Genomic DNA, 12,417 nt, shown 5'->3' on the forward strand with positions numbered 1-12,417 from the left:
TTCCTTCTTGTTACTCTTTGCATGGTATATCTTTTTTCATCCTTTTGCTTTCAACCTATTTGCATCATTGAATCTAAAGTGTCTCCCCTGTAGGCAGCATACAGCTGGATCATGATTTCGACCCATTCTAGATCTCTACCTTTTAATTAGAGTGTTTAATCCACTTACATTTAATGCAATTATTAATAAGGTGGGATTTAATTTGCCATTTTTTTATGTTTTCTATGTCTCTGTCTTTCTATTCCTACATTACTTTCATGGCTTCCTTTGTTAGTAGATATTTTTTAATGTACTACTTTAATTCCTTTGTTGTACCTTTTACCATATATTCTTTAGTTATTTTCTTAGTGAAGATTGTAATTAACATCTTAATTTATAACAACCTAGTTTGAATTAATACCAACTTAAATAGTATACAAAAATTTTGTTCCTTTATGTCTGTTCTCTTCCCCCTCCTCTCTGTTATTGCCATACACATTGTGTTTTTCACTTTGTGCCCAGCAACACATTTGTAATTACTGTTTTATGCAGTTGACTCAAATCAGATAGGAGGAAAAAAGAGTTGTGAACAAAAAATACATTTATACTATCTTTTATATTTACCTATACAGTTACCTTTACCAGTGCTTTTTATTTCTTCCTGTGAATTTGAGTTACTATCTACTGTCCTTTCATTTCAACCTAAGTGACTCTGTTTATTATCTCTTGTAGGGCAGACTTGCTAATGACAGATTCTGTTTCTGTTTATCTCAGAATGTCCTAATTTCTTCTTCATTTTTGAAGGACAGTTTTGCTGGATACAGAATACTTCTTTATAGCTTTACTTTCAGCACTTTGAATATGTGATTCATATGCCTTCTAGCCTCCATGGTTTCTGATGAGGATCCCTTGGATATGTCACTTTTCTCTGGCTTCCAAGATTCTCCCTTTGGCTTCTGACAGTGTGATTATGTGTTCAGACAGGGGTTTCTTTGAGTTTATCTTACTTGGGGTTCATTGAGCTTCTTGGGTGTGTAAATCAATTTTTTTCATCAAATTTCAGTCTTCAGCCATTACTTTTTCAAATATCCCTTCTGTCTCTTTCTCTCCTCCCCTTCTTGGACTCCAGTTATGCATATGCTGGCATGTTTGATGGTGTCCCACTGGTCTCTGAGGCTCTATCCCTTTTTCTTTATTCTTTTTTCTTTTTGTTCCTCAGGCTGGATAATCTCAATTGACCTAAATTCAAGTTTGCTGATTCTTTCTTCTCCCTGTTCAAATCTGCTATTGAGCACCTCTCATGAATTTTTCATTTTAGTTATTGTATTTTCAACTTCAGGATTTATATTTGGTTGTTGGGTTTTTTTTTCAATTTCTATCTTTTTATCAATATTTCTTATTTGATGAGACATCATTTTCATACTTTTCTTTAGTTCTTTAGACATGGTCTTTCTTTAGTTCTTTGAACACATTTAAAATAGCTGATTAAAAGTCTTTGTCTAAAAGTCCAATGTCTGGACTTCTTCAGGTGCTGTTTCTATTGTTGGTTTTTTCCCCACGTATGGAACATGCTTTCTTGTTTCTTTGCATGTCTCATAAATTTTTTTGTGGAAAACTGGACATTTTAAAGAATAACTCTGGAAATCATATTTATTTACCTCTCTGCCAAGGGTTTGATGTACTTGCTGTTTATTTATTGAATTACTCTTCTGAACTAATTCAGCAAAGTCTATATTCTTTGTAATGCATGAACACTCAAGTCTCTGCTCAGGTAGTTTAGTGGTCAGCTAATAATTGGGCAGAGATTTTCCTAAACAACTGTTAACCAGTAAGTGTCCCAATCTGTGCAGAGGGTTCTGAGTGCATGTTAGGCCACCCCTTTAACACTCAGCCAGGAAGATGACAGCTCTGCCTTTGGCTTCACTTTCTGCTTGTGCAGAACCTCTAGGTTAACCTAAGGTGAAAGCCTAGTATGTTCTCAGGTCGTTTCTTTTTTTTTTTTTTTTATTTTGTCGATATACATTGTGGCTGATTATTGCTCCCCATCACCAAAACCTCCCTCCCTTCTCCCTCCCCCCTCCCCCCCAACAATGTCCTTTCTGTTTGCTTGTCGTATCAACTTCAAATAATTGTGGTTGTTATATCTTCTTCCCCCCCCCCCCGGTTTGTGTGTGTGTGTGTGTGTGTGTGTGTGTGTGTGTGTGTGTGTGTGTGTGTGAATTTATATATTAATTTTTAGCTCCCACCAATAAGTGAGAACATGTGGTATTTCTCTTTCTGTGCTTGACTTGTTTCACTTAATATAATTCTCTCAAGGTCCATCCATGTTTCTCAGGTCGTTTCTGAGCAGGAGTACAACCCTTGGAATGTGCAAAGCCCTATTCAAAGAAACCCCTATGAACAAAACATCACATGCCCCAGTAAGTTTTTGATTAGCCTTTTGTTTGCTCCAGGGGTTATTAACTGCTTTAGACAGCCACAAAGTTAATCAATTGCCTCTAGTCTTTTTTGACAAATGTCCATGAGAAAAGGCTTTTCACATCTGGCAAGCTCCAAACCAGTAAAATAAAGACAGTCTTGCAAGTGACATCTTTCAGGGAACTGCCAGACAAGTCAAATAATGGCAAGTCTCTGGAAATGAGACTTTGAAGAAGTTCCAACTCCACTCTGCTGCCCTCTCTGGTGGGTTTCAGGCTGCTGCTTTTCACCTTCATTATGTACTTACTGTTGGTTTTCAAGGATACAGCAGATGTGGAAGGGGAGGACAGAAATAGGGCAAGTTAAAACACCACAAAACTCACTGTTCATACCAAGATTCAGCCATTTCTCTTGAATAAATACTCCTTGGATTGCTGCAGTCTGGTAATTTCCAGAGTTCTGAAAAAAGTAGACTGACATTTTTTTTTGCCAATTTTCTCCTTGCTTTTATGGAGGAGACAATTTTTAGAGGCCCTTCCTTGCTCCACCACTTTCACTGGCTTTGATTTAAATATTTAATGTCCCCCTTTCTTTATTAACAATTTGGTTAAAACAGTGGAGACACCATTGTTGAAATTTCTAAGCACTAGCATGGTTCAATCTCAATTATTCTATAAACAGCAGTAGCTGTGAGATACAACCGAACTGGATACAGTATGTTTTAGAAAATGGCTACACTCCAAAGGAATTTTGCCATAATTTTTCAGAAGGCAGACTCAGAGTCTTAGAAAATCCTCTCTCCCTCTCTGTATAATTTTGGATCATTATAGACTCAAAAGTCACTATGAGAAACAAAAGCTGTTAGTCTTTATAACACAGGTAGCAAAGATAAGCCACACTCTATTCTAAGGTAAGTAGAAAAAACCCTGGCCAACCCTTGCAAATCTCTTAATTACATATAGAAATGACCTCCAAATGCACCACCTTCTGCCCAGCCACCTCATTGGGCTGCCATTACTTTTCTGTCTCTGAAGTACAAGGGACCATATAGTCATGCTTCAAAAAGAATATCCTAAGGTGTGAAGCAATCTCTTTTCCTGACAAGGGTAACAGTCATTCAGCTATGATCAATCCCTTTCCTAGAGACACCTGCATCACTTTCAGATCTCTTAGCTGATGACACAGGGAGGTACTTCCTGGGTAGGGACAATGAGATGAGATTTGAATGATTTTTAGACAAACATAAAGCTATTTTCAAAAATAGAGACTTTATAAAAATCTCCTGTATTTGAAGAAAAGGCAAGATATTTACTGAGTTTCTGAAGAAATGTAGGAGAGCCTCATTAGAAGCAAGCAGGAGAAAATGGAAACTACAAAAATAAAAGCATAATAAAAAGGCCAGAGTTATGTAAGGATATATTTAAATACGATTTTTTTTTTTTTTTTGACTGGTGAGGGGATCGCAACCCTCAGCACAGTGTGGCCTGCACCACGCTCAGCCAGTGAGCGCACCGGCCATCCCCATATAGAATCCGAACCCACGGCCGTGGCGCTACCAGCACCGCACTCTCCCGAGTGAGCCACAGGGCTGGCCCTTAAATATGATTCTTAAAGAAAGTGTATTTGTGAGTCTGTGAAATGGATTTACATCTCAATATTTAATTACATGAGGTTAAATTAGTCTTGGTCCAGTTAGGAATCCATGTTCATAAATCATCTGAATAAAAATGTTTTGAGTTATGCTGAAGCAATGTACTGTGTTTAAGTTTTATATGGTAAAGATAAGAATGTCTGATTTTTCAGTTCAGGAAGAAAAACCTAATTTTACTATTAATAATTTTAAAAACTGGCTTTGAAAGTCCCCAGAGATTACAAAATAGGTATATATTTTCAACAAAACTACATGCAGAGCCTCATAAGCCAACTGATGTTGATTCCATTCTTTGTAGACCATAAACATTTTAATTTGTAATGCTCAATGTGAAATAAAAGTAAGATGTACGTTAAACTAGTTAGACAAGTTAGAGTGTGAAAGGTTTTAGTGAGTGTTGAGTATGTTGACCAAAAGAGGTTTATTGTATACCTCACTCTTCCAGAAGAGGAGGCCAGAGAGCAACAAAGAAGTTCACTACTCTATTAGCCAGAGTGGATCCTCCACCAGCCGGGGCTCTTCTGTGTATTAATCATTTAGAAACTTTTGGAGGTGTACTCACAATATATATTAATTGAAGATGCAATATCTCATCTACACATGGTATGTAATCAAGGTTTTCGGTAAAACAATTAGACACACTGAATAACAATGACAGGGCAATCCACTAAAATGGGCCCCTTTGCACTACATCATAGGAAGGCCTATGATCATGAGGCGATCTTGGATTTTAAAATTTACCACTATTCACATGTGAGCTCATTGATATAAACTTACCCAAATAGACTATACTCATACTTTGCAAGTAGCTCATTTTCTTTTGCATTACTATTATTGTGCAGAATATTTTTCTACCTAGCATAGTTGTTGCTCAAGAAAACAACATGTATAATAACTTCAGATTTGTTTTTCTGCAAAGCTTTAGACACAATTCATATACACAGCATGTAGGCAAAATTTATCCAGTTGACAACCCTCCTTTATAATATCAAAAGCGTAAGAATGACATCAGTGAATCCAGCACAACATTTCCAGAATGAACAGCACCAGGGAAACTACATTATAAGTTCCATTTCTCATCAATTAGGCTCCGGGATTGCACCTGATAAAGGTTGAGACTACCTTTATAGCTGTCTGCCCAGCCCACCACTGGTGTTTAATACACTGTAGTTTACAACAGGTAGAAAGAGGAAGCTTGATTGTAAGCAACTTTGTAAAACTTCAAACAAGTTAAAACAAAAGTATTACATACCTATTCTCAATAAGAATCCTGAATATCAGGTTAGCACATTTCATAGCTCCATTTAAAGACACATGATTGTGGAGGGTAAAATAGAAACATGTAGCAATATATTTACTGTCACTGAAATGATAGCTAACAGTGACTTAGGCATGAAGCTCATTTGTGAAGTTTCATGTCTCATTTTTCACCTGGCAACTTATATACATGTAGAAGTTATGCTAAAACTTCAATTATTCCAAATATGAAAGCAGTATTACATTTTGATATAGATCTTCAATTCCTATTATACTATAAGCCTTTGAAATGTTAAGGCTGAACAAACCAAGTTTTGAAGGGACAAGGGGAAGTAAGAACAGTGCGAATGCAGATGGAACACATGGTAGCTTTCTGCCTTCACCATTCTACGTGGACAGGCTGCTTTCCGGGCAGCAGGTGGTGTGGCTGTAAAAAGATCACACATTTGTCAGTAACTATGTAGGATTTTTGGCACTGCTAGAGCCTAGCATTACAGAGATAGGGCAGCAAATAAAATTCCATCAAGCAAAGTTTTGACAAGTCTGAAATTTTTTGAAAATGATTTTTCAAACAAGCAAACTTTCTTGGTTCTTTCAGTCTTGCCTTGTGGAAAACTCTGCATCATTAAAATAAAAAAACCTTTTTTTAAAGAATCACTTCACAGCAACCAGATGAACATCTGGCAGCAAAGTAACATTAAAATGCCATCCTTTCAAAGGAAGAGCAAATACGTGCCTCCTCCATTAGGAGCATTTCTTTTTGGCAGGGTGTAGGCTCACAAACTTTCCTTTTATGGACTTTTTTTTTTGCAAAAGTTCCAAGGCTGAATTTGGACCTGCTTTTCCTGTATTTTCTCAGTGGTATATGGACAAGAGTATGCTAAATCTATGAGAAATCTAGGGTCAAAATGATTTTCTCATGCACCAGGTACATAAGTAAATGTGCACAGGCTGTGGTTAGAATCCCCCTGCTAAAAACTAGTAGTAGATGAAGACTGTTTTTCACATGTAACAAAAATATTTCAAAGTCAGTATAAATGTAATCATAAACAAGAACACTGGAGGTCTTATTTTGATGTGTGTTTTCTCCCCCTTTTTCATTATGTTTACATCTAGAAATAAAAGGATCAGATCTTTTAAAGCTTCAAATATTCCTTAAACTCTTCTCATATTAAACAAATCTTATCAGGAAATTCAAAAATTTCCAAAATTATTTTTCTGTAAATAGTCTTTTAAAATAAGAGTGTATTTCATTATGATCTACATTTTTGTTTTCAAACTCCCTCATAAAAGTTTCTCAATACATTGCAAAACTTATAAGTAAGGTTGTAACTTTCCAGAGGGTGTGTGCTCTGGGATCCCTGCTGAGCCTCCACAGGAGTCTAACTTTGGCACCAACTCAGGCACCCCACGCTGCTATCCAAGACCAGAGAGGCCGTGGGGTTTGCTGAAATGCTTTAAAAACTGACAAGTTTCCCTTGGAGAAACCATGGAGAATAACCTGTCAGGGCTATAACTCTCTGGGGAAAGAAAGAGAGAGAAGTAGTATTGCTGAAGGTATTATGCATGTTCAAAAGTTAATTTGGCTGTATTATCAGAGTTCCTCAGAGAACTGAAATTTGAGTTGAATTATATTTGGGTAGGCTGATCAAACTAAACAGTTTGATTATGAGACACTCACGTAAAAAGAAGAAACACAGAAGACAAAGTGTCCTTAATTTGGGGTAGTATGTATTCCAGCTTGGGGGAAGGGTGAAGGCATTTTAGCTCTGGAGCTCAATCATGACATTTCCAGAGAGTTCTACAGTGCCCCCACATTTGACAGGACAGGATGGATGGGCCTGTTCGGGCTTGGCCTGGCTTGGCTGGACTCTCTTGCCCCTGCCGCACACAGCACGTGACACACAGGCAGCTGCAGTGTCAATCTGGCAGCTCTCCTGGGGCTCTTGAGTGTTTATCAACTCAGCAGGTCAAAAGTCTGCAGACACTGGGTGGAGCAGCAGTAAGCCACAAAACTAATAGCTGTCCTCCTGGAAGGGGAAAAAAGGGAAAGAAGAACACTGTTAGTTCAAGATGAAAGACTCTGGACTTTTTCCGAGACAGTCTTTTTCCTCTGTTAAAAAAAAAAAAGAATTAAGCATGGTCAACAAACTGCATTATATAAACTCAAATTTCCTAAATCTGAGCACTGGAATTAGATGAGGTATGTGTGTTCATGTGCGTGCCCATTTTATTCATGTTCAGATGACATAGTATCCTTAAGTTATCAGCTAAGGAAAAAGAAGCCTTTTGCATATTATCTTCTGAACTCTGCTTACTAGAACCAATAGTGCAAATGTAGAATTTGAAGTACATTATAAAAATCACATAACAGAAAATGTCAACAATTTAGCTAGAACACATACATATCACAGAACTTAAACAATACCATTTGAAGGAATTTATCCTAAAAATACATCACATTGATTGCTTGAAAAGAAAATTTCAGAATCTGAATGATACAGTTTGAGGATCTTCCCACATAACAGAGGAATCCCTTCTCAGACTCCCATCTGGGCACATTTTGCAGTGAGTCACAAGCCCTGTGGGGGCCTCTGGTCCATTCCGGAGAGCTCCAGCTGCTAGAGGCCATGTTTCCCACCAGAAGTGCTATCCACTGGTGAGGGGAGAACAGTCTACTGTTGTTTTCACAAGACCCCCTGTGCCAATGGTTTTCTATTTCCCCACCCCTTAATGCAGTCTCTGCCTTTCTCTATGGCCCAGGAAGGTGACATCTACAGACCCTACCAGCAAAGCCGCCTGATCTCTGGCTTCCGGTGAGGCCAGTGGGAGGCACCAGTGGGAGGCTGAAGGGCAGGAAGAGAAGAGGGCTGACTATTTCCACCCCACTCCCTCTCGGCTGTGGGGCTAGTGCTCCTGCTGGGCAGGCCCCCTTTGACAGCCCTGGTTCTCATCGGGCTCCCCATCTCCCTTTGCCCTCTAGGCCTAAAGATGAAGGATGGTGACGGCTTCCTAGTGTTGCAAGTCTCAAGGGCCTCATCGTCCTTGTGGGTGCTCTGAAACCTGCAGATAGCTCAGTAATCTGTCCCTCTTCATTAATTTCTCTTCGAAACCCCAGCTGAATGCGCACTTTGTCTTCCAGCTGCTACCCTGGCTGGTACAATATGTGTCACAAGGGTGGCCCAGGGAAACAGCCCATCAAAACGGGACTCTGGGGTTGGGCTGATGAGTGCATGAATGGCTTCCTTTCTAGGGAGAAGTGGGACACTGCTAACCTGCAGCATGCTGTGGCATCATGACTACTCAAAATATCACTCAAACAGAATGCCAGTGGGGGCTCAGGCACTGGGAGACCAAGTGGCTATGGTACTTGATTGCTATGGCATCATGGTGAATTCAAAGTTTGTGGGGTGAGATGGCTTCTTTTGACTGTGCTGAAGAAATTTCCTAAAGAAAAAGATAAGCTTAATGTCTTGAAATCTCAATTCAAGGTATGGGTAGAGAATCAGAAACTTTCTATGGTAGCCTTAAAGGAGTCCTTATTTTATAAAGCTGTGAGGGACATGGCTGAGGCCTAAATGTAGAGGCTGCAGAATCACATGCCACATAAAGGTATATTTATGCCAAGTCTCTCACACTAAGGTACATGTACTGGTTAAGAAGGAACAGGAACTTGAGATTTGAGATGGAAGCCTTTGGACAGGCACAAATCTAAGACCTTGAACCTCTAACATTTCCAAACATTTCTTTGCATCAGAAATAGACCTTTCCTCCTTTTAAGAAAACTAGCATTCCCTTGCATAAAAATATTTAAACGGCTTCGTCTAGGGTAGCTACCTGAAAAAGAACTGCCTACTCTTTTCAGAACTCACCACTACCAACACTCATTGCCTCTAGGGCCATAAAGAGAGTAAAATCCTAGCATGATCCAGAGAGATCACTGCAAGATCTGCTCCCGGAGGAAATAACATACGTACTGAAGGAGCTGCAGGATCTTGCCAAATTGTATTAGCAGGAACCTGGAAAGCACACATGGAAATTGATTCTAAGTATAGCAAACAGGAATAAATAAAAGGGTGGATCAGGCCAACAGGGGTACTTTACATAGGCCTCAGGATTTAACGTGTTGCTCAAGCACCTGGGAATGGTTAACAGAAGCCTTGCCTGAGTGGAGGCCTACAGTCAATAAGACAGAGATGCTAGAACTCCCTCTGCGGACTCTAGGAGATCAAAGGCTTAGAGAAATGGGAACATTCGAGAAAAGGACCCAGTGTGGTATGTATGCCCTGCTCAGCCACCTCCTGAAAATCTCCAGGAGAGCCAGGAAGACATTCCCTTCACTATGGCATTAAGATACGTATTGGCAAGGGGAATACAAACTGGAAGTAGCAAGCATCTTGATGCCTTAATAAGACACATGCCTACTAGAGGTGAGAGAGAAACCCTGCAAAAATTCAGATGCCTGCTACATCAGTGAAGTTTCAAATGGGAAAGAAGAGCTGTATCCAGAACTGTCCACCATGAAGAAACAGATATACATCTGGCTTTGGATTTTGTAGGCAAAATATATTTGGGTGGGGTCTTTTGGTTCTGCCAAGATAGAATAGCCCATTCCTTCTAGGTCCTCCCTCTTACAACTAAAACACTCTGGTCATAACATAACAACCAACCATAGGAAGACTCTGAAAGGCAGAATGAAGGCAGGCAGCCTAGGGACCTTGGGACTTGAGAAACAACACAGTGGTGGTGAGTTCACTGGGTTACTTTATTGCCTCTTGTATCTTAGGATGCCATAGAAGCCTCCAACCCATAAGCACCAACAAGCACAGACAAAAAAATCTGCAAGAAAAGCCTGTTTTCCTGAGCCAGAGGACTGGGGCAGGGACATCTACAGAAACAGTGGACAGTTCTGGTGTTTGCTACTTCCAGTTTGTACTCCCCTCAATAATCTCCTGGAGATTTTCAGGAAGTGGCTGAGCAGGGTGTTCCACATTGGGTCCACTCTAATGTTCCCATTTTTCTAAGCCTTTGATCTCCTAGAGTCTGCAGAGGGAGTTCTAGCATCTCTGTCTCATTGACTGTAGGCCTCTACTCAGGCAAGGCTTCTGTTAACCATTCCCAGGTGCTTGAGCAACACATTAAATCCTGAGGCCTATGTAAAGTTTCCAAAAATTCAAATTATAAATATGTGCGTATATTTTTATATAAATATATATAATATTATACATTTATATAAATATACATATTTCAAAATATAAATATATAAATATATATATAAAATATTTTTAATAAAATATATTAAATGTATTATTCTGATACCAATAATACCAGAATGTTATGCATCAATAGCAACAGTTTTTTCAGGCTCTGCAGTCATTTGAACTAAATTATAGACATCTAGCACATTAAAAAGAAGAAAAAAAAGGTAAAAAAACAAAACCCCAGAGAACTGTCGTGGTACCTGGCACCATTTTTTTTTTTTTTTTTGAGACAACTTTTTTATTCAATCATCATCTGGAAAGAAAACATTCTAGAATAACATCATTAAAAACAAGTATCTATTGAGTTTTTTAAAATAAAGCTTCCAAGCAAAAGAACCGAACTCCATAAAGATATAGGATTTATAGTCACTGAAGCATAATGGCCATTGGACCATCGTTAACATCTTATGATGCTCAAGGAGGAGGGATGAATACCTGGAGGTGTCATATTTGTGCTACAGAGAAATCCCAAGGCTGTGCATTTATTTGCTTATGGGAGACTTAGCTAATAACATATTGTATCTGCTTGTTGTTTTAAAGATCTGAGTTGTTATGAGTATACCAACAAATCCGCTGCCTTTGTATTGGTTAAGTCCTTAAAAATTCAGAAATGTGGCACCTGAAACATGACAATTTTAGGGGAGGAAATTTGACGTCTTTTCGTGACCAGCACTCAGCCAGTGAGTGCACCGGTCAGTCCTATGTAGGATCCGAACCTGCGGCGGGAGCGTCGCCACGCTCCCAGTGCAGCACTCTACCAAGTGCGCCACGGGCTCGGCCCTAGGGGAGGAAATTTGAGCTAAGCAATAAGCTCTATAGTTAAGAAAAAGATGCTGATAAATTCTACAAAGAACATCAGACATAACATTCATTGTTTTAGAATCTCTGAGCATATTCGGAGGCACAGCAGAAGAAAGAGCATTTCAGCATGGTTTTAAAATACAGAAATACCACTATTCCTTAAAAGAACAAATCACAATGCTGTTGGCACATACTGGAGCCCACAAAAATCATAAGAAACGTGGGATTTTCTCTGCAAACGTGTTTCCTGATTAAAAACGAAAAGCATATCTTTGACTCATACAAAAATTCAAGCCAAAAGAAAAATATTTATAAGACAGTTGATCAGATGAAATCCTGAGCCTGTGTACACATTAATTTACAGAAGAATCAACTAATAACATATTGTATCTGCTTGTTACATTTATGTTAATAGTGACTGTCTCTCATGTGAAGAACCTGTGTGCAAAATCAGAAGCTTAAATGTCACATACTTGTTTCTTTCTTGATTGGTCCTTGCCATAGCCTTTGGAAGTAAGATATGTACATGAAAAGCATTGGTGGTTTGGTCATAGAATTCCCAGTATGCAGTATAGAGCATGGCACATAGCAGATGGTCAATAAATAATTTTTGAATGATACAACAAGGAAGAAACAGTTAAAAAAAATCACTTAAATTTGTTGAAGAATATTTTACTTGTGGGAAATTTCATAAGTCACCCTAAGAGGGTGCCAATGAAAAGGCTTCTGCTGAAAAAAAATCCCCAAAATGGGGATTGCAAATAATGTCAGCATTGCTGATATTACTTGGTTTCACAGAAGAAAGTAATATTCACAAAGAGAAAGGGTAAGGAAATGTAAAACATTTCACAAGTGACAAACCAGATAAGAATTATATAGGAGAGATTATTAAAAAAATAAACCACTAGTGAGTGGGAGAAGGGAGTATTAAGTTGTTCTGAAAGATGAAGGGAAATCACAAGACAAAGACAGTTCCGCATGCCCTCTAACAAATGGGTCTCCATCCCAAGGCGCAATAATAACCCAGACACTTGGCACTTTCACTCCTGA

General features: G+C 38.8%; 1 protein-coding gene across 8 annotated transcripts in view; it reads right to left on the minus strand.

The window, feature by feature from the left end:
- Positions 1–7,014: 7,014 nt before the first annotated feature.
- LRRC28 (leucine rich repeat containing 28) overlaps positions 7,015–12,417 on the minus strand; it is a 145,423-nt gene continuing 140,020 nt past the window's right edge. For all 8 annotated transcript variants that reach the window (XM_063089275.1, XM_063089276.1, XM_063089272.1 and 5 more), the window contains one exon: positions 7,015–7,335. In XM_063089275.1, the coding sequence (XP_062945345.1) occupies positions 7,263–7,335 (73 nt within the window). In that variant the 3' untranslated portion in view covers positions 7,015–7,262. The remainder of the gene's footprint in view (positions 7,336–12,417) is intronic.

The sequence above is a fragment of the Cynocephalus volans genome, chromosome 3 (genome assembly GCF_027409185.1).
Source record: "Cynocephalus volans isolate mCynVol1 chromosome 3, mCynVol1.pri, whole genome shotgun sequence".
Lineage (NCBI taxonomy): Eukaryota > Metazoa > Chordata > Mammalia > Dermoptera > Cynocephalidae > Cynocephalus > Cynocephalus volans.